General features: G+C 39.6%; 1 protein-coding gene across 3 annotated transcripts in view; it reads left to right on the top strand.

The window, feature by feature from the left end:
- The window catches only part of MLLT3 (MLLT3 super elongation complex subunit), a 229,620-nt gene that overhangs the window by 154,464 nt on the left and 49,480 nt on the right, over positions 1 to 25,676 (top strand). For all 3 annotated transcript variants that reach the window (XM_084629216.1, XM_084629214.1, XM_084629215.1), the window contains one exon: positions 10,395 to 10,997. In XM_084629216.1, the coding sequence (XP_084485342.1) occupies positions 10,395 to 10,997 (603 nt within the window). The remainder of the gene's footprint in view (positions 1 to 10,394; positions 10,998 to 25,676) is intronic.

Below are 25,676 nucleotides of genomic sequence, written 5' to 3'. Positions count from 1 at the left end.
ACTAGATATTTGACAGATAGGCAAAGGTAAACTGTGGTATGTAAATACATTATCAGCCAATAATCCACAATCTAAATGTTACAATCATCACTTGAAAGAAAGGTTTAGTTGGCGTGTCACTTTCAGCAACAGAATCTGTCACTCACTTTTATTGTTTGCAGTGTTTCTTAGGGTGGAGAGAAAATCAAATGCTTCAGAGCACTTCGTTTAAAAAAAATACAAGGAAATAAATACATTCTTGTTTGCACTAAGATCTATACAGCACAGAGTATAGGTGAACTTTCATGTATCTCTATCAGTATGCCCAGTTATTTAATTAATTCTCATACGTTAATTGAATGTGATGAATGAAAATACTACTGTTTCGCATTACATTTCGTGCCTCCCATGCTGTTTTCTTCCAGCTGTTGTTGAGTCATGTAGAGTGATTACACAAGGGGTGGAGGTTGAGAAGAATGTATTCACTTAGGTGACAGTGAATCTCTGAGTTATAGTGAGGGGCTGTCCTAGTGGTTGATGAAGTAATTCTTTACATGCATGAATGTGGAGACAAATTCATCCACGGCGAGCATAATGTTGATACCATGGTTTCAATAAGCACATCAATTTCCTGGATTTAGAAGATAATTTTAAATTGGGGACTTTTTTCTTTTAAAAACCCAAGGAGGGCTGCTGGGCCGGGTTTCCATACTACTTAATCCTTCAACTCTCCAAGACCTATTTCACAGCTGTCAAGGAAAGATCCAGGGTCAAGCCCTGTTGCTTTGCAGTGTAGATGCAGCCTTACAGGACTCATGCTCTGGCGGTCTGCCAAAAGTAATCCACAATCCCACAGGCTGACTTTCTTTGTCTTCTGGTTAGTCAAGTTTGGTGGACAGTCAAGTTTTCCCACACTGCACCACCAACAAAGGGCTAGAGCAGCCACATTTTGAGAGAGTGCTAGAAAGTCTGAATTATAGTTGGTTGGACTCAGGCCTTGTCTACACTACAGGGGGAGATTGATCCAAGTTACACAATTTCAGCTACATGAATAAAGTAGCTGAAGTCGACATAGAATCATAGAATATCAGGGTTGGAAGGGACCTCAGGAGGTCCTCTAGTCCAACCCCCTCCTCAAAGCAGGACCAATCCCCAATTAAATCATCCCAGCCAGGGCTTTGTCAAGCCTGACCTTAAAAACTTCTAAGGAAGGAGATTCTACCACCTCCCTAGGTAACGCATTCCAGTGTTTCACCACCCTCCTAGTGAAAAAGTTTTTCCTAATATCCAACCTAAACCTCCCCCACTGCAACTTGAGACCATTACTCCTTGTCCTGTCCTCTTCTGCCACTGAGAATAGTCTAGAACCATCCTCTCTGGAACCACCTCTCAGGTAGTTGAAAGCAGCTATCAAATCCCCCCTCATTCTTCTCTTCTGCAGACTAAACAATCCCAGTTCCCTCAGCCTCTCCTCATAAGTCATGTGTTCCAGACCCCTAATCATTTTTGTTGCCCTTCGCTGGACTCTCTCCAATTTATCCACATCCTTCTTGTAGTGTGGGGCCCAAAACTGGACACAGTACTCCAGATGAGGCCTCACCAACGTCGAATAGAGGGGAACGATCACGTCCCTCGATCTGCTCACTATGCCCCTATTTATACATCCCAAAATGCCATTGGCCTTCTTGGCAACAAGGGCACACTGTTGACTCATATCCAGCTTCTTGTCCACTGTCACCCCTAGGTCCTTTTCTGCAGAACTGCTGCCTAGCCATTCGGTCCCTAGTCTGTAGCTGTGCATTGGGTTCTTCCGTCCTAAGTGCAGGACCCTGCACTTATCCTTATTGAACCTCATCAGATTTCTTTTGGCCCAATCCTCCAATTTGTCTAGGTCCCTCTGTATCCTATCCCTGCCCTCCAGCGTATCTACCACTCCTCCCAGTTTAGTATCATCCGCAAATTTGCTGAGAGTGCAATCCACACCATCCTCCAGATCATTTATGAAGATATTGAACAAAACCGGCCCCAGGACCGACCCCTGGGGCACTCCACTTGACACCGGCTGCCCACTAGACATGGAGCCATTGATCGCTACCCGTTGAGCCCGACAGTCTAGCCAACTTTCTACCCACCTTACAGTGCATTCATCCAGCCCATACTTCCTTAACTTGCTGACAAGAATACTGTGGGAGACCGTGTCAAAAGCTTTGCTAAAGTCAAGAAACAATACATCCACTGCTTTCCCTTCATCCACAGAACCAGTAATCTCATCATAGAAGGCGATTAGATTAGTCAGGCATGACCTTCCCTTGGTGAATCCATGCTGGCTGTTCCTGATCACTTTCCTCTCATGTAAGTGCTTCAGGATTGATTCCTTGAGGACCTGCTCCATGATTTTTCTGGGGACTGAGGTGAGGCTGACTGGCCTGTAGTTCCCAGGATCCTTCTTCTTCCCTTTTTTAAAGATTGGCACTACATTAACCTTTTTCCAGTCATCTGGGACTTCCCCTGTTCGCCACGAGTTTTCAAAGATAATGGCCAATGGCTCTGCAATCACAGCCGCCAATTCCTTTAGCACTCTCGGATGCCATCCGGCCCCATGGACTTGTGCATGTCCATCTTTTCTAAATAGTCCCTAACCACCTCTTTCTTCACAGAGGGCTGGCCATCTATTCCCCATGTTGTGATGCCCAGCGCAGCAGTCTGGGAGCTGTCCTTGTTAGTGAAGACAGAGGCAAAAAAAGCATTGAGCACATTAGCTTTACTTAATTTTACTTACTTAAATTTACTTGGACATACTTAAATTTACTTACTGTGGGGTCCACACTACGCTATGTCGGTAGGAGACATTCTCCCGTCGACTCCCCTTGCACTTCTTGTTCGGTCGAGAGTCCGATCTACACTTACCAGGGAGTCGATGGGAGAGTGGTCTGCGGTTGATTTAGCAGGTCTTCACTAGATCCGCTAAATCGACTGTCGATGCATTGATCACCATGTGTTGATCCCCCGGTAAGTGTAGACAAGCCCTTAGACTCACATAATGCAGCCTAGATGCTGGAACCCAGGTTGGGACCTAGTGTTCAGCAATTCCTAAACTTCAGTAACAAATGTGTGTAGATGCTCAAGCCTTAGGTTAACAAACACAGGGTGCTGTAACTTGAGTTCTACTAATCCTGGGTTGACATTGCAATGTAGGAATTACCCTATAGCTCCGTTATTAGGGCACTCAGCTGAGATGTGGGAGATCCAGATTCAGGTCCCTGCTCTCTCTGATTCAGACCAGAAAAAAGACAGATTTTGAAACCTTTTTCATGAAATGGAATTCTTGTTTTCCAGACACCCCTACTGAGGACATTACCCTGGCCCTTGGTTGGCCAAGACATGAAAGAACACAACTAAGAATAAAGAAAAGGAGTACTTGTGGCTCCTTAGAGACTAACCAATTTATTTGAGCATAAGCTTTCGTGAGCTACAGCTCACTTCATCGGATGCATCTGATGAAGTGAGCTGTAGCTCACGAAAGCTTATGCTCAAATAAATTGGTTAGTCTCTAAGGTGCCACAAGTACTCCTTTTCTTTTTGCAAATACAGACTAACACGGCTGTTACTCTGACAACTAAGAATCCGACTTTGGCCTTCCACATGGACTATAAAAACATCACTAGTCACTAGATCTTGCCTTTGGGGTTTGTTTTACATAGAACTTAAACCTTACATGTGCACACACTTCAAAACTCCAGGAAAATGGTCTTGACTAAAATCAGGAATGATTAATGTTTTTGTTTTTGTTTTAATTAGTGGCATGGGAAGTGGGGAAGTGCTTTTCCTTCAAACATTCAAATGTCATCATTTAAGAGGAGTAGTAGATTTTATTTACTGCTTAGTGTTTAAAGGCACTCATCTTTCATTAGTATGCCACAAGTACATGCCCTCAAATAGATAAAAGGTTGTGATGAGGAGGAGGGAGAAAAATTATTGTTCTTAACCTCTGAGGACAGGACAAGAAGCAATGGGCTTAAATTGCAGCAGGGGAGGTTTAGGTTGGACATTAGGAAAAAATTCCTTACTGTCAGGGTGGTTAAGCACTGAAATAAATTACCTAGGGAGGTTGTGGACTCTCCATCATTGGAAATTTGTAAGACCAGGTTAGACAAACGCCTGTCAAGGATGGTCTAGAATGATAATACTTAGTCCTGCCACGAGTGCAGGGGACTGGACTAGATGACCTCTCGAGGTCCTTTCCAGTTCTATGATTAGTGGAGTGCATATTAATTTGATGGATGAATCGGGAAGTTTCAAAATCTGTCTAATATATTTAAAATACTAGTGTGGTTTAGACCCACAGTGAGAATGCACTCAAGGAGAACAGTCTTCTCAGCTAGACTACTGAATTTCCTATCTCAGCCGCATTTCATTTATGGTTGGTAGAGCTGGGCAGAGGCCAGATTTTTCCATTGTGTAGGAAATTGATTAGATTTTGAGGAATTGGCATTTTCCAGTGGAAAAATATTCCATCAGAAAATTTTTGACCTGCTCTAATGTTTTGACTCCTTACTGTTGGCTCTGAAGATCTGGCAATACCAGTTTTGTTTTTAAATATATACCCATGAAAAATGTCTGTCTTGTGGGTCAGTCTCTTATTGTTCCCCATCCCCAAGTTTCTTCTCAGGCTTTTGGAGTTTGTTGATTTATTTTCTGGTGTTATGGTGGCTGCTGTGTTTATGCATGTACTAGTACTGTATTTTTGACATATTGTTTGAGGAAAGCTCTGGATAGGTTTTTTTTAAAATGTCACAAAACTAAATAAAATATTTTAAGTAACAAAAATACAAACATTAAAACCAAAACAATTAACTGTTTCTCTTCCCCTTACATCCAAGGAAAGGGGAGGAAGAGAGAGGTTGTGATTTCATAGTTCTAATATTTGGAAGACATTACAGTTTGTCTACTTAGCCCCAGGTTCAGACTACGGGGGGATGAATAGCAGTGCACACCAAAATGCTATGTTGTAACTCCCCTGTGTGGATGCTGTGGGCGCAAATTGAAAGATAATCTAGTTTGTCTTTAACGTATTCATTTTCAAAGAGGACTACGTTAATGTGAACTAGGAATCTAAGTTCACACCTGCAGCATCCACATGGGGGAGTTAGAGTGCAGCACTTTGGTGCACACTTCTGTTCACACCCCATAGTCCAAACTGTGGGGCAGTGTGGACATAGTCTCAGCTCCTACACTGATGAGCACAGCCTAAACATCTAAATTAGACAAGTCCTGAAGAGTTTTCTGCCAGTGTCTTGCTAATTAGATAACAAGTATAGCTGCACAGCACAACATGTGTACCCTGCTCTAACATCCCATCTAACTGTCACAAGTTCTATTTGAAAGGCCATCTCTGTTTTCAGATCAGTTCTACAAACTATATTTTTAAAATTAGTCAACCTCAATAGAGGTTGTGGGTTACTGTGACCCTAGTTTGCTCATTGCATTTCTCATGTTCTGCTGCTGTCACATTCTGAATTGTGGTTACTCCAACAGCAGTTCCCAAAAGTTAAATGTTTCCCTCTTCCTCATTGTAAACATGTGGCAGTGTAAGGCAGCCAAATAAACCACAGCTACAGATAGGCAGGAGGGTTCCCACCCCCATCGCCGGGAAACTCCCTCCCAAAAAAACAGATGCTTATCAGCACAGAATGGTGAATGAACATCAACTGACGAAAAACAAGGTAGTTATATAGTTAAGTGCATAATTTTTATATACGTGATATAAAGATCAGGGAATTGTAGATGTATCAGTTCCAGGTTTAACTGCACTTCTGCTCTCTCAAGAGTACCGTATGGGGCAGGAACTCACATTCCTCTCCCTCCAGAATAGTGTGTTAGGGTTGTGTTTATTCCAACAGGTCTGATCTTACTTTAGTGCCTGCTATTCTGCTGTCTCCCAAGGGCTTTGACAGTGTTTACCAGTGACCAGTCAGCTTTCATGAAGCACAGTTCATTTATTTAGGACAAAAGCATTACAGAGAAAATATACAATTAAACAATAAATGGTCTACATCCATGTTAAACGTACCAGGCGTTGCCCATCTTCCATATGGAGACCATGGTAGGTTTCAAAAATCCTTCAAACTCTTATATCAGGGTTTTGTCCTCTTGGTTAAAGTCTCATGTCAGCTTGTGGATCAAGTGAGGGTCACAGAATCAGTTCAGGCTGACACTTCATACAGTGAGGGGTCTTTTTTTCCCCAGTCCTTCTGAAACAGATAAAACCAGTCAATGCTTCAAAGGGCTGGCTAGCTGTATAACCAGCACAGTGACTTTGCATTAATAAACCCCAAGGGATTCCCAGTTCCCCAAAACCACCCAGAGCCAGGAAGATAAAGACCTAGAACGTTTATCGATACGAAAGTCTTTGAATATTCCATGTGCCCCACAGGATCTGACATATCCAAATATAATAGTCTTTGAAGTTTCCATGCTTCTAGGGTTTCAAATCTATTGCTTCTTCCCATTAGAAGAGAGAGACGTTAACTCCTTCCTTCATCCTGGTGATTATGGGGGGGAGGGGAACGGAGTGTCTCATTCTTTCCTTTGAAAAAAAACAGACATTTCCCAGTTCTCCGCAGCAGGTACGTCATCTGCTTGGCAACTTGAATGGGGCTTGAGTGAACACTAATTCAACCAAATTAAGGCCAAAGCCTCAGCTCTCCCTTTCACTTTGAGGTAGTTCCCATTCTCAGCAACAAAATTTTCTTTACAACACTTATACTGTTCTAATTGGCAAATATGCACCAGACTCTACATATAGGTCTTATTTAACAAGCTCTCCTTGACTTCCAAAATTTCAAAAAGATTTTAAGGATCTTTTTTAAATATTTTGTTTACTGAGATATCACTGGCTACATTGGTCTCCACTCCTGAGTCAAACCAAGCTAATATTACAAACCACACTATCTTTCACCCCACCAAGTGGACTTAGTGATAAATGGTCGCTTAGACCAAAATCACAAATACTGAGGTTGTTTCCAGTCCTAACAGACCAGTCACTTACCCCAGATTAATTTGTATCTGAGATCACACACCAAAGAGAACACCTGTTGCCATTTCTATAATGAACTAATTAGAGTTTATTTACTAGGGGAAATAAAATTATTTATTTACACATTAAAGCAAGCATATATACACAAGTGAGTTATCTATGATTCCCAAAGGTGACAGAGATGTGGTAATCTGTCTATTCAAGGCTCTGCCTCAGTTGAGACTCTCTAGCCCTGTGAGAGTTCAAACAGAAAAGAGATGAAAAATCTTCATGTCAGCTATTTTTGTTTCCATCTTCTATCATTAAAACCGATGGGACAAGGCCCTCTGCACATACTTCTCTATGGATGGATGACGCAATGAACAAATCTTTTGTCTTTTATAATTTCCCATTTAATTTCTGATAGTCCTCCTGGATGGATGGTGGGGGAGGGGGAATGATTCCCGTGGCTGGGTTCACAAGTTCAGAACAAACATTTTCAAAGCTACAAACCAAAATGTACATATTTCTTTATAGCATGGAATATAGACATTATAAATGAGATGAATGCATGCAGCAATTTACAGGCATCTGATAGTCTAAACATTAAATACATTCTTATATGACTAATACCTATTTTGAACAAAACTAACCTATAGGTGAGCTGGTTTAGTTTCCATCCATGAGGTGGTCAGTTTTTAGCTAATGCCTATGGCCTTAGCCAGAGCTGGCACTTGGTTTACCAGCGTTACAATTAGCATTACAAATATTTTTTATAGCAATAAGTTTAAATATCTGACCATCAAAATAGGGAGCAAGCTCCCTAAACAGGTTAAACACAGAAATTTAGTTGGCATAATTCAACTAAGGTTGAATAACCACATATTACAAATTTTGCCATACATTAATTTATGAAATTCACTGTTGCTGGATATTGTTGAAGTAACTTGCTTAGGAAGATTGAAAGAAGAATTAGATGCTTAGTAAGAACAGTGCTGGCAGTTACAGTCGTGTGGAAAAAAAATTAGGATGATCAGTTCTCATGCTATAGGGTGAAAACTTCTTGAGACAGACGACAGTTAGAGAAACCTTACATGCACACACACCATGCTATTGTGTTGCACAGTGGCTAAGAAGAAAAGGAGTACTTGTGGCACCTTAGAGACTAACCAATTTATTTGAGCATAAGCTTTCGTGAGCTACAGCTCATTTCATCGGATGCATTCAGTAATGCATCCGATGAAGTGAGCTGTAGCTCATGAAAGGTTATGCTCAAATAAATTGGTTAGTCTCTAAGGTGCCACAAGTAAACTCCTTTTCTTTTTGCGAATACAGACTAACACGGCTGCTACTCCGAAACAGTGGCTAAGGTGCTCTGTTTTCCCCTCTTTTACTGAGAAAATTGATGGAGATCACTGCTTGAGACAGTATACTCAAGTACAATATTTGGGTCATTGTGCTGTTCCAGTAATTCTTCTGTTCGTGAGCTAGATGATCCTACTGATTTAATTCACTGCTTGTCATCTGGGTTCTCTTGTTGCTTTCTAAGCAAAAGAAAAGAGTACTATAGTATGTTGGAATGGTTGTTCATGTCGTGAGTAAATGAATCCTATTTGTGCATGCACTATTTTACATCATAATTTTATGACCCCCAAATTACAGTATTTTGTAGATTTTATTGTTTGTTTGCACACCCAAAACTTCCCTTGGTTCCATGAAGTTCTAAAATTCTTTTAAAAAAAAGAAAAGGAGGACTTGTGGCACCTTAGAGACTAACCAATTTATTAGAGCATAAGCTTTCGTGAGCTACAGCTCACTTCCTCAGATCTGAGGAAGTGAGCTGTAGCTCACGAAAGCTTATGCTCTAATAAATTGGTTAGTCTCTAAGGTGCCACAAGTCCTCCTTTTCTTTTTGCGAATACAGACTAACACGGCTGTTACTCTGAAACCTAAAATTCTTTTGAATTTCTATGCCATTTTCGACTTTTATTTTTGCCATGGAGAAAGGAAATTCTCTGGCAGTTTGAGAACTATATGCAGTCACTTGAATTGTATACATTTCTTCATCAAAATGTGTTTAACATTTAGGAATATTTGAATAAAAATATATTTAAGATATTATTATGTAATCAACCTATAGGAAAATAATTAGCCTTACTTTGAGCATATGTTACTTGTTGGAAATTGGGTTTTGTTCTTTCAGAATTACTAGTTCAGTAAAAATAAACTTGTTTCTGGGGATAACTACCATAAGCATTTGGTGTTAACATCTCTGGAATGAATGATTTTTCAGAGGTTCTTAGTGCTCTATCTATGTGAGTGGCTGGTGAGGTCAGCACCTTTTGAAAATCAGGCCAGGAACGATGGGGTCAGATCATATGTAATAAGAAGTCCCAGAAATAGCATTTTTAGTGGTTCAAAATGTGGTTCCCTTACTGTTGGCACCGCTTGAAAGATGGTGGCTCCACCATGTGTTTGGCCTTTGAGATTTTTCCAATGGCAAATTTGGGCAAAGAATCACATTGTATACCATATCTGCCATTTGCTTGTCTGGTAGGACTACTTAAACATTAGAACTGCTCAAAAGCGAATGCCATTATCAGAGATGGAATTAAAAACATAAGGAAATACCCAACATAAACAAAACCCAGGAAAAAGTAAACAGCAGTATGAGAAAATGGAACCAGGTAAAGGTTTCCCTCCCCTAGCACAGTCTACTCTACAGCTCTTTTTCCACACCATGAGTTTGAAGCAAAGAGAACTTCATTTAAATATTGGGTATCCAGATGGGTTTTAGGAATTATCTATGAATTTATCATTCTGTATGAGAAATGAACTGTGGAAAAAGTTGGGGAGGACATAAGATCTTGCCTGAAATGTTGTGGTTGCAACATGCATCTGACCCTCGCATGGTTGTAGTTGTGCTATGAAGTACAGGTGGCTTACCTGCCTTGTTGTCATAACTGTTTTGCTTTTCACACTTGACATTTCATATTAGAAAGTCCTGAACTTCCTTTTTTTTGTGCTCTTCTCCTTTGTACTACTTAAACCCAACTTTGTTCAGAAGTTAAAATTGTCCTAACTACCTGCCAAACAATTTAGAGGAGCGTTCTGCAGTGTCTTAGATGCTCTTATTGCACTATAACTCACTGAAAAGGTCCACCTTTTACAACCACTGAGGTACTGTATTCATCTTTAAAATAAATCAGCTATGTGTTTCTTAAGATAAGATTGCCAATTTTTTAAAAGGGGGAACATAGAAGAATTGTTTTAACCTATGAATGTGTTCTTAAAGTGAACAAATTCTACAGTTTGTAATCCATGTGTGTAGGTTAAATCTTGCGCTCATACTGTTTTTTGTCTTTGTTTTAAATCTCCTCTGTGCTTATCCTTGTTGCAGGACCCCAATAAGAATATAAACACAAACAGCAGCAGCAGTAGTAACAGTTTTTCAAAGCCCCATAAATTAACAAAGGAGCACAAGGAAAAACCGTCTAAAGACTCAAAAGAACATAAAAGTGCCTTCAAAGAACCTTCCAGGGAACACAACAAATCTTCCAAAGAATCCTCTAAGAAACCCAAAGAAAACAAACCACTGAAAGATGAAAAAATTGTTCCTAAGATGGCCTTCAAGGAACCCAAACCCATGTCCAAGGAGCCAAAATCTGAAAATAGCATCCTTACTATAACAGGTGGACAGCAGCAAGAAAAGAAGGCCCCTACAAAAAGGGCCCCCACTACAGATTCTGAGGAACTTACTGCCAAAAAAAGGAAAAAAAGTAGTTCGGAGGCTTTATTTCGAAGTTTTTCTAGTGCTCCCTCCCTGATACTTACTTGTTCTGCTGACAAAAAACAAATAAGGGATAAATCTCAGCTTAAGATGGGGAAGGTCAAACTGGAAAGTGAGACACTGGAGAAGAAAAAAGCAACTTTACCACCATTTGATGATATTGTAGATCCCAATGATTCTGACATGGAAGAAAACATGTCCTCCAAATCTGAAGTAAGTGTGTCTTGTTTTTGTTTCCATGTTTTGGGTTGTGTTCTGTATTTTTCTTCCTTGTTTTTATTTCTTTCAGGCAACTTTGTTATATCTGTGGATTCTAAATGGGCTTTTAGATCTTTTGTAAATTGTGCAAAATCATAGATGTTAACTATTGACTATTTGAATGTTCAGATGTTTTGGTTGTATTTTCATTTGGCTCATCAATCTGTTGACATTATAGATTGTTTACTTGCTTTATGGGAAATGTCTGGAATTAACAATGCCCTATCAATTTATTCCCCTTCCAAAGAAACTAATTTCACCTTTTGTGAAAGATTGGGTTTTAAGGGTTTTTTCATGCTCTGTGATGAGGATTTGTATTAAGAGGCAAAAAAACCCTCTGTGGTTGGTTCTATTAGTTACTAAGATATGAATAAAATATTAGTTCTATTAGTTACTGAGATGGGAATAAAAGAAATGTTAAAGAATAATAGCTGCCCATATGCTGTTTTCAGAGGGCAAGTGTATGGTGCAGTAATCTACGCACATGCCCTTCTACAAATAACAATGTTGAGAACACTCGCGTCCTGATTAAAGCACAGCTTTTTGTAACCGATTTTTTTTTCCTCCATGGGGAAAATAGCTCTATAATGAGCCACTGAAGATTGTTGTGTTTTCACTGAAAGGATATTGCTATAAGAAGTTATATAATAGTGTTATATAACAGTACTAGAGAGACAGCCACTTCAGTATCAATAGGCATTCCTGGGTTGGGGTAGAGGGAATGGTAACTACTAGTGCTCCTCTTCTTACATTCTACCACTCCCAAAAGTGCAGAAATCATTGCTTCTTGCTAGCTTTTGTTTGCACTCTTGCATGATACTTGAGTTATAGCACTTGGGCCACTAGAGAGCTGTTGGTAGTAAATATTTATATTCCAGCAGCACCCGGAAACCACAATCAGAATCGGAGGTTGTGCTCTCTGCTGTACAGATGTTGAGGGAGACTAAGTCTCTGCCCCAAAGAGTTTACATAGTGACAACAGAAGTAATATACAAAGACTGGGTAGGGAGGGAGACAATTAAATATATACATTTTATATATGCAGTATATTGGTATATTTCTATATTCATATTTGCAACCTATTTTTTTTTTTAGTTTTTTTTTTAATTACAGAAATAGCAGTATTTTCCAACTGCCCTGAGTCTTGCCATTTAACACTGGCTACTTTCTTGTAGTTGTCACAGCTGAAGTTGGCCTGGAGAAGGGATTAAAAGGAGGAATGATCAGATCACATATCAAGGAGAACAATCCACACGTAACGGGTGGTGTTGAAGTAAGGATGAAGATGTTTGTGGGAATGAGCAGACAAGTGGGTGGTCACGGTTGGTGTCTTTGGCTGAAGAGAATGGCTGTGAGTAACAAAAACAAGTGGATAAGGTCAGAGGGACAGAGTCTGAAGGGTCTTGAAGGTCCGGCAGAGAAACTTGAACTTGATATAGTGGAAGAAGCAGAGCCAGTGGAGGGATTTAAAGAGGGCAGTGGTTGGAGAGACTGTCTTCAGTAGCGTCATTTGATATGGACCAGAGAGTGAACTGAGTGTTGAGGAGGAGGTTACAGTAATCAAAGCAGGAGATAAAAGTTTCATCTGTGGGCAGGGAGGATAGGAAGGATATTATGGAAGAAGCAGCAGTAAGATTTGGAAACAGCCTAGATATATGGGGTGAGAAAGAGAGAGAGAATCAAAGATGACTCCAAACTTAGTCTTGAGAGACCGGAAGAATGACACTGTTGTCAACAGTGACCCAGAAGAGGGCTCTGGAGGAAAGATAGGGAAGTTCCATTTTGGCCAAGCAAAGCTGAAGTTGAGTGGAAGGCATCCAGAAGGTAATGGCGAGACAGCTGAGATGTGGCTATAGCGACAAAGATTGGGAGTGAAAAAACAACTTTGTGAGTGACTTATGTTTTCGCTTTTTAAAAGCTGATGAATATGAACTGCTGCAGTAATTCATGGATTTATTTACATGGAATCATTTGTATTAGATGTGAAGTGGATTTATATGCTCACCACAATGAAGGGGTGTTTTTTGGTTACAGTTAGCCATATATTAGTCGCCGGTTACTTTGTTTTAAAATGATATGCCAGTTGGTTTATATACTGATAATTTATGAACATTTGGGTATCTTTCGCTTGTCAAAGAGTTTGGAATCATATAACCTATATCATCCCCAGAATTGTACATTAACATCTCTAGAAACTCCAAAATGGAAGGAAGACAAGTAAATCATAGCAAACTTTTAGCTGTTCAATACAGCTCAAAGCATGAGCTATTTTTTGTTGTTGGCTGTGTTTTTATATTTGGTGAATGGGAATAAATCTTTTTTTTTTCTTTTCCTAAGAGACAGGGCATGGCAAGTGTAATTATTAGCGTCTGAGAGTACTGTACAGCAGTTTTGTGGTAACTCTGTACACTTGAGTCCATTGGTAATGCTCGTGGCCAGGATAGCATGATTAATATATATGATCTTCGTGAAGATTTGGTGTCCATGCTTTCTTGGTGGGGAGTGGGCAGGAGAGCACTGCTCAGATGAACTGATAACGAAGAGGTCTAGTAGTCTGACTCATTTTGAAGAGTCTGAGGCAATCCGTTTGTTTTGTGCTTTCTAGTGAGAGGAGATAATGCTGGAATATTTCTGCACGTAAATAGTTAGGCCACCATTTATAAAGTATTTATGTTTCTGATCCCAGATTAGTGATGTGCTGTCAAAACTCCAAAAAGGAGCATCCTCAAAAACTGTCTATGTCAACTGCTGCTTTGTGTTACCGTCCATGGGCAAAATACGACCCAAGTCCCACATTCTCAGCCAAAATCCATTAGTCCTTTCTCCCGCTACCACCCAAACCCCTAGCTATTCGTCCTTCAACCTTTGACCCACCACTCTTGAACCCATTCCCTAGCATCGTATAGAGGATCCTAAATAATCCTTCCAGCTAGTAGTTGTTCTACAGCAGTAGGAGTGGTGGTGGCAGGCGGGTTGTCCCGCAGCTTATCTGTAGGGTGGTTGGTTGGCTGAGTAGTGGATTGTCTTCACCTCACTATCTGAGAGGGAAGAGCTCTGTAAACGGAGGAAAGGAGAAGAGAGAGGAGAAAGAAGAGCTTCCCCTTTGCTCTCCCTTACTCTAACACTGTTCCTTTTGGTTTTTGAGATAGGCCAGTGTCCCCTGAGTGCTAGCGGTTTTCCCTTGCATTACATTGTTTTTGTTTTTACACTTCTGAAATGCTTATGTGCATGTCTGGATTTTTGTATGCCTCTAACATGTATAGTATAGTGATCCAACAAGAACTAGGGGTCACCAAATGAAATTAATAGGCAGCAGGTTTGAAACAAACAAAAGGAAGTATTTTTTCATACAATGCATAGTCAACCTGTGGAACTCCTTGCCAGAGGATGTTGTAAAGGCCAAGACTATAACAGGGTTCAAAAAAGAACTGGATAAATTCATGGAGGATAGGTCCATCAACGGATATTAGCCAAGATGGGCAGGGATGGTGTCCCTAGCCTCTGTTAGCCAGAAGCTGGGAATGGGTGATAAGGAATGGATCACTTGATGGTTACCTGTTCTGTTCATTCCCTCTAGGGCACCTGGCATTGGCCGCTGTCGGAAGATACTGGGATAGATGGATCTTTGGTCTGACCCAGTATGGCCCTTCTTATGTTCTTATGTAATTCTCATTCTATTTACTATGTTTGTATAATTTTTTCTAATAGATATTTGAAGAAATAAAATGTTAATTAGTTTAGAGTAGGAGAAATGAGAGATAATTGCAAAATCCAAGCAGAAACCATTTTTTAAAAAAAGGGTTCCTTAATCTATCCTGAATTATTTTCAAGGATCATTCCTCTTTAGAAGAAAACTGAACCTAGAACGGTGAAGTGACCTAAGAGTAATTTAAAAAAAAAAAAAAAAAAGCTGGGTATTTTTTTCTGAAAACTTTTGCCTAGCTTGCACACTCATCTGTTTATAAATGCAACTTGCCTCCTGAGATGAGTTTTAATTAATTCTCATAGCAGACTTGATCTGTGATAGCATCTTCTATGGGGAGATGGGTGGAGGCAGGGAGAGGGGAATTAAAATACTCCCTAAAAGTTGTAGAGGAATCTCAGTGGATATCGGCACTGTGTGTAGGGGTGGAGGTGCTGGTTAGCGTGGAAAGGAACTCTTCAAACCACCTGAGTAGAATTTTTATTTTAACTCTCCTTCTAGCCTGTTGAATGCCTCCTCTGCCCCCACCCTATTCATAGCCCTGTTTAAACTGTGTGCAACTGGCAATACATATCCCCCTGTGGAGGCATCAGCTTTTGATTTTCAGGGGATGGAAGCTTGTCACAAGCAGAGAAGGTCTTTATTTTATCTCTAAAGTGGCGTTTTAATGACTGTTCCCCTAGTGCGTGCAAAGGCTGTAAAACTTGAAAGGTACATAGTTGAACAGAATCCTCTTTATAGCATGTCACTGGCAATGTTACAGCTATGGTTGAGATGGCATTTTCATGCTAAATCCTTGTTGCCAGTGACTTCATAACTTTCTGAAAAAAAATTACCCGTAAGGCTGAAATTTCTCATGCTTGTTGTCAGCCTTGAGGTGAATTAATTTTAACATGTTAAGAGAAGATGCAGCATTGTTAAGACAGCAGTTACCTAGAGCTTCACAGATAAACTAAAATCATTTCAAAAGTTCAAATTCTGCAGGCATAAGCCTTTACTTCGGGCATGTAGCATTATTATTTGACTCTTCAGTCAGTCAGTTTTCCATTTTTCCCCTTAAGAGAAGAATTTAAGGCAAAAAGGAAGGCTACTGCAACACTAGTTGGGATTGTAAAGGTACAGAAATCAAGGAAATGTGTGCTACTTTGGGAGCTCTATAGCCCAATTTATGTAGAATGGGAATTGGGGATTTCTGACACTATTATGAGCATTTAGAGTTTATGGTGCTTAATGATTCTTAATGTGTGTTCTGTAACTTAGCTGTTGTGATCCTACTGCATCTGCCTTTCTTCAGCATCCCACTTAAAATCCACAGGTGCCTTTGCTTTTGATACAAAGTAGGATTCCAAGATGCAAGCACCATTTGCAGTGCTGTTTATCACTCGTCAGTGATTGCAGTAGAACACACGGGGGATACCCAGACGTTGAATTAAAATAAAACTGAAATTCAGACTTAGAGGTCTATAGGCTACGATTGTTCACTGCCCATGGCAGCTAGTGGTGTCCTTTCAAAGGGAAACTCCAGAAGCAGAGCTGGCTGCTCTGAGCACCTGTTCAAGTCAGAAGTGGCAGTAGTAGGTTGTCATGAAACAGATTGGCCTTCATTGTGAGAGGAAGAAATAATAAGATGTGAAGGATGTCCAAAACCTCACACCAGCCATACAAGTGCAAAGGAAGTTTCCCATGGGGTTGGTTTTTATGGACTGGTATTAGGTCAGCCAGTTACATGTACCATTGCAACCCAGAACTCCAACCAGTGACCCCATACCCCTTACAAAAACGTTGTACTTTTCTGGTAAAAGGCTTTGTGAGTCTGGAAACTACAAGCCTGTGAGACTTACTTCAATAATAGGTAAATTAGCTGAAGGAGCCATTAAAGATAGATGTCTGATATATACCTATCTAATCTTACGGTTATTTTTATAATGCCCATGCTAAACAACCATGTCATGATAGGAATAAAACATGTTTTCCTGTAAATTAAAGTTATGTGTCTCTGATGCATTAGAATTCTTTTCAGCAGGTCAACTATATGGAGTGTAAAGAAATACTGATGGACATAATTTATTTCAGTTTTCAAAAAGCCTTTCACAACAGGCTAATAAGGAGATTAAGTAGTCATGTGGTGAGAGGTAAAGTTCCACCATTGACTAGGAACTGGCTAAGAAACAGAAAACAAAGACTAAGACAAAACTGTCAGCATTTTAAAAATGGAGAGATATTAATAAATGGGAGTTTGCCGAACAGAGGCAAGTGTGTGAGCAACATGATGGCTTATGAAATTCAGTGTAGGCAAATAGAAGGCTATGCTTGAAGAAACCATTTGAATGATTCATATACGTTAATGGGTTCTAAACTAATTATGACTACTAAGGAAAAGAACTAGATATCTTTGTGAAAAGCTCAATGAAGAGCATTTGTTCTATTTACAGTGATGGTCAAAAAGATCAAATAAGATGTTATGTTGTACTAAGGGGATAGACAACAGCAGTAATGAAAATATTATAATACTATTACTGTACGTAAATGAATTATATGCCCTCAGCTTGAACACTGTGTTCAGTTCTGGCCATGTTTCAAGAAATGAACCAACCCATAACTTCCTGAAGCTAGAAAGATACTTCTCCAATGGGCATGGTGAGACTATAATTTCTTGGTCAAATATTTTCTCACCTCTGTAACTGATTTACTCTCTGTGGTGTAGTTAGGTTTGATGTACAATTTACAGTTTTATGACAAAGAGACAGTTCTTCATAAACATTGATTTGAGTATATATTTTCAACAGTCACTTAAATGTTTTTTTCCTTAAGTCGCTTTTTTTTACAACTTGAATGAGATATCAGAGTACAGATCAATTTCTAGAATTCAACGACAGTGATACAAGTGTCAGATCACCAAAACAACAATAACTTTTTGAATAAAGCTATAATCTGTTAGTTACCAAAGGACATATTTATTCTAGTTTCAGATGCTTTTTTATGCTTTAAGTGAAATATTGCAGTTCACACACAGTGTGAAGTAGTGTCAGTAATTATTAGTAATCAATATATTAATTATTCTACTGAGAAATTTTGTGAAGGTGTAACCTTGCCTTTGTGGGTCATAACTGAGAGAGCCAAATTCAGGACAAACTGCTGAGAAATAGGGCAAACACAACCCAAAACTGGTGGTTATTCTCCCATGAGATTTACCATACAAGCAACTAAAGTAAATTCTGTCTCACCATGCTAGCTAACAAGATGTCATAAAAGCAGTTTCCTTCGGTAATTCAGTCCTTGTATTACCCCCCAGAACACTAGACTTTAGAGATGAGTGATTCTTTACAACCAGTCTCATCAAATAAAAGGTTCTTCAGATCCCAAAGGACCAGCCATACACCCAGGTCAATATATAACTCAGATCTTACCCAAAAATCACACTGATGCCAATCCTTTAGTATCTAAAATGTAAAGTTTTATTTATCAAAAGGGAAAGAAAGAAAGGTGAGAGTTAAAATTGGTTAAAGGAATTAAATACATACAATAATTGCAAAGTTCTTGGTTCAGACTTGTAGCAGTGATGGAATAATCAATTTTGACTATCCTGACACCAGCCCAGTCTCTCATCCTATTTTAGAGCATCCTGATGTTGCTGTAAGTTATGTCTGGATGTTCATGGCCCCAGGGGGCTGATTTGGCAGGCAGATAATTGCGGGAGAGCAGTGGTGCTCTGCTCATGCTCTGTTTTTTCCTCCCTGCTTATGTCCCCTATTCAATGGACTGGGATATATATATATCAGTATATAAGACAATAGATGTGCCTACATTGCATACTTCTTTTGGTGGCATGTAGAGTACATACCCTCTTAGAATGGGTATAAATAGTGGTGTAGACAGTGAGGCATTGCTTAAGCGACTACAGTAACGGCAGACCGGAAGCCTACATAGCCTACATAGCTATGTAACTTACAAATTTTTCCACAGACCAAGCAGAGCTTCTCCCATCCACACTGCTGCTGCTAGCGGTGCAGTGTCCCACTGCCTCCCTGCTGCTGGAGCCTTTCCCTGCTCCAGGAAGAGACTCTGGCAATGGGGAAGCAGTGCGGAAAGGCTCCTGCAGTGGGAAGCTGCTGAAGCTTTTCCCTGCTGCGTTCCCTCTGCCAGAGCCTTTCACTGACACCAGTGTCTATGCACCACAGTGTGGACGCAGCTTGCTTTTCGCTACCGCATGTGGCTATGCATACCCCACACACCGCTGATATTGGAGTGTAGTATAGATGATACCCGTGAGAGCTGTGTGTGTTCTTTATCTCTAAAAATCAGACTATGCATTTAGGTACCTAGCTTTAGGCATCCAAACTTGAGATTTTACCTCTTATCGTTTGTGATGTGCGACTGTACGTGACATTTAGTTCTTTTGCCTACTGCCCATTTGAGGGGCAGAGATGGAGTTTTCTCCACATTACTTATGTCTGCCGACATCTAATTCAGCCTGTGGGGTGTCTTTAAAACTTCATCTTTGAATACACAGCCAAGGCAGTTTATCAATGCCTTGTAGGTGACTGAGAAAGTTAGATAGTGCTATACTCTGATTTTCTGTGGTCAACGCCCATTTTGAGTGTCAAATACCATGATAAAATTAAAGTTGGGGGGGAAAAAGCTGTCGATCCAGCCACATCTTTGGTTGGTGATGAGCACCCTGGACATATTTAATTATTTCTCTGCCCATGACCTATAGACTGTTCGTGTATGTGGTGACTTTTCTGTTAGCTGTGATGTATACTGCATCATTTGACATATTTTTGTTCCGTTTCTCTATTTGCTTACTCTTACTTGTTGGCAAGAGTCAAATATTTTAATCTGAGCTCCTCTGTTGGCTGTATCACTTTCCAAATGTGTCATTGTTTTAAATAGGTTAAACATTAGCATTAGCAGCAGACTTGCTGTTCACTATACTGTAGGTCTTTTAAAAGACCCAGTAACATTTATATGAGCTAACAAAGCTATCCAGAAGCCCTTGTATATTGAGACAGTTGGAAATCCCACACGTGGGCCAGGGAATTATTTTACTGGCTTCGGTATGAAGAGTGCAAGGCATCAAGGGAAGGGAGGAGAAGGGACATATAAGATTTATAGCTTTATTGAGGCAGAGGGAGACTAGCACAGTCCACTTGAAAACTCCAACGACTTTTATCTTTGTTTTTTGTTTAACAACAACTTTGAGAAAAAATTCAATGACAGGATGTTTGAGCTGAAGAAAATTCTGCCTGCCTGCTTCCTATATGGGATAGTGCAGCAGCACGATAACAAAGTACTTGACCTTCTTGTTTTCGCTGTCTGTGGAATCATGAAATATAGTGACATTCTCATAATATTTACGTGAACTGCTAACTGTTGTGTGAAATGGAGAAATATGAAGTCTTGGATCTATGTGAAATGTTTCCTCAGGCTAGAGCTGCCTGTTCTGAGTGGAGTAACACCGGAGAAGAGGATGCTGTGGCACTTCTTACTGGTTTGTCACCAGTTTCTTAGGTATAACAGAGAAAACTAGCATCTGGCTTTAAAGAAAACTATTACAGAGGAATTATAGAAACAAAGATCAGAAAAATAAGCACATGCTTAGGAGTGCCAGTTGACATTCTTAATTCAACTTTTGTTTAAATCCCAGCTCCATTGACTTGAATGGAATTTACCTCACTTATGCCAGTAAAAGTGAGAGCAGAATTTGACCCTGGATGTTAACGAAAATGCATATAGCGCTGTTAGATATCTATGATTGTTGTGCTCCCCTGACTTTGCAACACATTCTATGTATCCTCTTTGCCTTCTGTGTCTTTGTATATATCCCTGCAATTAATACAACATTATTAGTATTAGTTTTTTTGGCATCCTAAAGCCTACGAAAATGCCAACTCAGCAGAAGTGCGTTAATCCATAAAAGTGTGAAGGAATGGTATTTAATGCACTGCATTGTGTGTGGTAGCAAGCCCAGACAGTAGGATAGTGAAGAACTTCAGTTATTAAATTGCAGAATACTTGATAGCTATTTAAATTACATTTCTCTCTAGAAAAAAAATTGTAAACTGCCTTACAGGAAGTCCATTGCAGACAATGAATCTACAGTAGTGAATATGGTTTTGTATTAAATTAACTGCTTGCATATCTTAAAGTAGTCTTAAAAGTTTACCCCCATTAGTACCCTTTAAAAGTTAACCATAAAATGCCACTTTACGTCTGGCATAAGATCTATTAATTTGGCCATTAAGAATGTGCAAGAATATTTTTAAAACCCCCATGGTCTTGTAAAATTTCCAGGCTCTTATTAGCTGAAAAATCCTACCTTCTGCCAGGGCTTGGAGCCAAGGTAAGATCTTTTAGCTGATAACGTTTAGCGTTTGAAGTAACAATAATGAAGTAGAAGTCCCAATGGAATTTTCAACTTGTTATTCATTTGAAATAAGCTGTGGGAGCTGCAGGGGGAAGATTATTTTTAAAGCACAGTTTTAATTTGTTGCTGCAGGTTAGACTGTGTTACAACTTTGACTAATTTTCGGACAAAATATTGAAAAGCCAATGAGCTTTGTGGTTTTGTGCTCCTTGTGTTTGTATGAGACCTTTCTCTGTGTGAACTCTGGCTCCTGAGCAAGCTAGCTTCCACAGCCAGTGGTTCAGTGGCGCTTCAGAAAATCTCTTTCCTGTTAGATATTTTACTCCCAGTTTCGCATTTACACATGGATTAAAAAAAATACTAAAAGATTCCAGGTGCATTTTATACACAAGCACCCGGAAGCCACTGTTATGGAGTCATTTGCCCACTGTACTCCTGTGCTGACGGTATTAAACTCTAGGCTCAAATAGGTGGACATGGTGGCCCTACAAGTGAAATATAAGCACGTTTGGTCAGTGTTTCTCTGTGGGAACAATGAGGCCCCTCAGAGGAGTGGGTGAAGCAATCAGGACTTGGATACCATGCTGATGGGCCTGGCATAAGACCCTGAGTGGGGTACTGTAGCAGTGCACTTTCAGATGGCTATACTAAGTGTATTTTGTTATTTTTCCGTTTATAACAGAAGCTGTTTTGGCTGTCCTCACTGAAGCAGGCTGCACACAACAGCCCTCCTTATTGTAGTAAGACATCTACAGTGCATAGCACTGGTTTTTTAATAACTGAAAAAAATTAAACGTACAAGAGTACAAAATAACATGCATCTCCTTGTCTGCCACTTGAAGAAAGCTTGAACTCTTACGTATACCAGCAATTCTCAAACTGTGGTCATTGAGTCACTAGTAACTCACGTTTGCAGATGCATGAAGCCCCAATTCTTCACATCCCAGAACACAATTTCACACTTAACTAAGCAATCCAATCTCTCTCTTGTGCCACTGTTTTCTGTAATTTACAGTGTACATGCTGCATACCTGGAATATTAATTTGATAAGAAATCTCTTAGAAAAGCAGGGTCCAATGCTGCAAAGTTGCTGAACATCATTTGATTCAGTGGGAGTTGAGTATGGTGAGTACTTCCCAGGAGGTGCTCATATCCTTTCGGGATTGGACCCTAAAGATGTAGTATACCAGACTCTTTAATTAAAATAATATAAAAATAAGACTAAAATTTTAAGCAGGTTGGGACCTGGATGGATGACCACCTATAAATACCTGGTACTCTAGCCTTGCTGCCTTTCTGTAAGAGCAATAGCTGCTCTCAATGATTTTAATATTTGATGGCTTTGACAACAACTCCTCTTTGCAGGCCTCAATAAATGTTGCTTCTGATGTGTGTGCACACACACATGTGCGCGTGGACACACACTCGGCTTTCAGTTACAAAAGACCTTGTTTCAGTTCCTTCCTGGAATGGATTTCTCACAAATTATTTCATGTTTACTGTATATTCTGTTTGTTAGATATTCTTTTGGAGCTGTCCACATCAGTCTTTGTAATTTTTGTGTTCTTGCCAAAATCCACTTATGCATTAGCAGTCTTTAATTACAGTCACTTTAATTTTAACCATTGTGCATTAACCTGTTCTGTAAGTTGTAAGATGAATTACTGTTGAACCAGGAAGGTGAGAAAAGCTCAGTGAAAAGCTCTACTGTGGTAGTAACTTTGTATGTAAGACAGAGATGGTGGTTGTTACAATAATTGTTCTGTAATCCCTTGTTGGTTTATACAAATTTGAAAAAAACTTAAAAGAAAATTATTTTAAAATATCTGAAAAAAAATTGGTGTGACCAGCTTAAAATGTTAATCACATGAAAGTCAGGAAGTTCAGTGAAAAGAAAAGGAGGACTTGTGGCACCTTAGAGACTAACATTTATTAGAGCATAAACTTTCGTGAGCTACAGCTCACTTCATCAGATGCATGCAGTGGAAAATACAGTGGGGAGATTTATATACACAGAGAACATGAAACAATGGGTGTTATCATACACACTGTAACCAGAGAGTGATCAGGTAAGGGGAGCTATGACCAGCAGGGGAGCAGGGGGGGGGGAACCATTCTCACAGGAAAAATCATGTGTTACATTATTGCTCAACATTACTCAATGTAAAATACTGGTAAGCAAATAATACAATCTAATATAAAATTAGTGTTTTAGGCCTCAGTGCTGCAAACACTTTATACAGATGCTTTAATTTATTCAGAAGTGTAATTATATTCCCATCACTAGGATTACTTGTGCATAAAGTCAAACCCCTGCAGAAAGGCATTGCTGGATTGGGGCCTTATTTTTTATATTTCAGCCTTATAAAATTCTATTAATCCATTAGCCTGCAGCAAGTAAATGTTTTACATGAGTACGTTCAAGATCAGTGTTTTCATTGTGTCATTCTGCTGTGGCAAAGGACAGGCTATTGTACTTTTTGTCTGGGCTGGTAAATTCATGACAGTTTTGTCAGGCTGATATAATTATAGACGCACGTACTACAGGGTTCTGTGGTCATGTGAGATTGTGATTTTTGAATTTCATGATGGGTGTTGGATTAGTATATATTTTCTGTTTGCTGTGGACCAGATAGAAGGCTTTGTATAACTAAACTACTATTGTTCCACCCTTCAGCACACAGTCATTTTTAGTAGTAGTCTCTTGCATCTAAAATAGTTTGCTATATTCCAGATTTTTAATGTACTTTCACTCTTTATGTACAAAATCAAAGTTACTGTTGTTTTCTTTGGCTAGATTTGTACATTTTACCTACAGTTCTCCTGAAGATTCATTGTCAAACGCCCCCAGATATTCATTAGATTAATTTGAATAACATTTCCCATTCAGAAGCTTGTAATCTAGCCTGATGATTAAAATGAATTTTCCACAACACAGTGTACATATAATTTAATTGAATGTTAAACTTAAAAACTGAGTAATCACGTCAAGTTGTATTTTATTGGACAGAATACAGAAAGGATTAGTCAAGCACATTACAAATGCTTAAATATCATGTATGTTAACTTAGTTATAAGTTATTTCCTGCTGATCAGATAATGCCATTAAAAATCCTGCAGCATTCTGGTAACTGTTTAAATGTGATATAGTATCTTAGGAATGTTGGGGAATCCTGTCCTAATTGGTAAAAAAGTGTTTTATTTTCCTCATGGAATGTTACAGTAGGAATGGTTATGAAGATGACCAAATTTTGAACTGAAGGATTGGATGGTGGGGACAAATGAATATATGGTGGATATTTTTAGGAAGCTAGGAAGGTACACATTGGGGAGGGGAGTTTGAGGGGTAGGGAAAATGGGGCTTGTTCCCCTCTCGCAGCATCAGAGCAAGGCTAAGGCTGGCTCACAAAGAAAAACAAAACAAAAAAAAGCACCTCACCCTGCGGAAGGCAGGTTTTGTAAATCTGACCATGAGGTGATGTGAATAGCCTTCAGAAACTGAGTGATTTTCCAGTGTCTTTCATTTGTTCCCTCAAAGATCATAGAAGATTAGGGTTGGAAGAGACCTCAGGAGGTCATCTAGTCCAAACCCCTGCTTAAAGCAGGATCAACCCCAACTAAACCCCACCCACCCTCCTTGGGCTGGGTCCAGAGGAAGTTAGGATAACCACACGTAATAGGCATAGGGGTGGGTGGTAGTGATCACTGAGTTGCTTGTGCACTAAGCTAACCTGATCTGTCATGAGGCCAATCCACAGGCAAGTGTGGATTTTAATTCCCTTGTCTAATTAATGGTATCTCATACTACAGCACGTTATTTTGAGGTGAAACCATTATTTAGGTGCATACAGATTTGCTGATCTAGCTTGCTTGTGTGTGACTCTGGAGGGCCATGGTATTTGCTGACTAATGCTGATTTATTTTTGATCTCCTCCTCAATGTTTCAACTGTTGAACAGAGGTGTAGCAGAGCAGCACTAGCCCTTTAGGGGGAAATTATTATATGTAATTTATTGCATCAAGGATTTTTTGCATGCTGTTAATTTTGGGGGCATATATTAGAATCTTTGTGAAGATGCTGCTTGCCATATTAAGCCATAAACCACTTGGCAAATTGACAGAAATGAGAGTGACTGCTACAACATGCAATGTCATACTGTAGTGTTAGGAGGTAGGGAGGTATGGATCTAGGAATTTACACTTCTCATCTGAGTCTGTTTTAAAAAAATCTGCAAAACTTCTCTCACACTCTGAGCTACATCTGAAGAGAATGATTAAAGGAGACAGATAATGTATCCCACTATCATGGAAAGAGCTGGGTTTTTTGCTGAAGTGAAGGGATATCTTTTCTAATACCTTACTATCATATGAGAAGATTTTTCACATATCTGAGGATAATAGATACCAGGGACTGTAGTAACTGAATCAGTGGCCCTGGCATTCATTACCTCTATCAGAAAGCCATTGACTGACTGAGATTCCATCCCTGTTTCACCTTTTTTTGATGATGGTGAATGGGGTTTCAGGACAGAAGTAAATCCCAAATCTCTGCTTCTTTCTGTGA

The sequence above is a fragment of the Lepidochelys olivacea genome (genome assembly GCF_965140295.1).
Source record: "Lepidochelys olivacea isolate rLepOli2 genome assembly, chromosome: 5".
Classification (NCBI taxonomy): Eukaryota; Metazoa; Chordata; order Testudines; family Cheloniidae; genus Lepidochelys; species Lepidochelys olivacea.
This window is presented reverse-complemented; position numbering and strand designations above follow the sequence as displayed.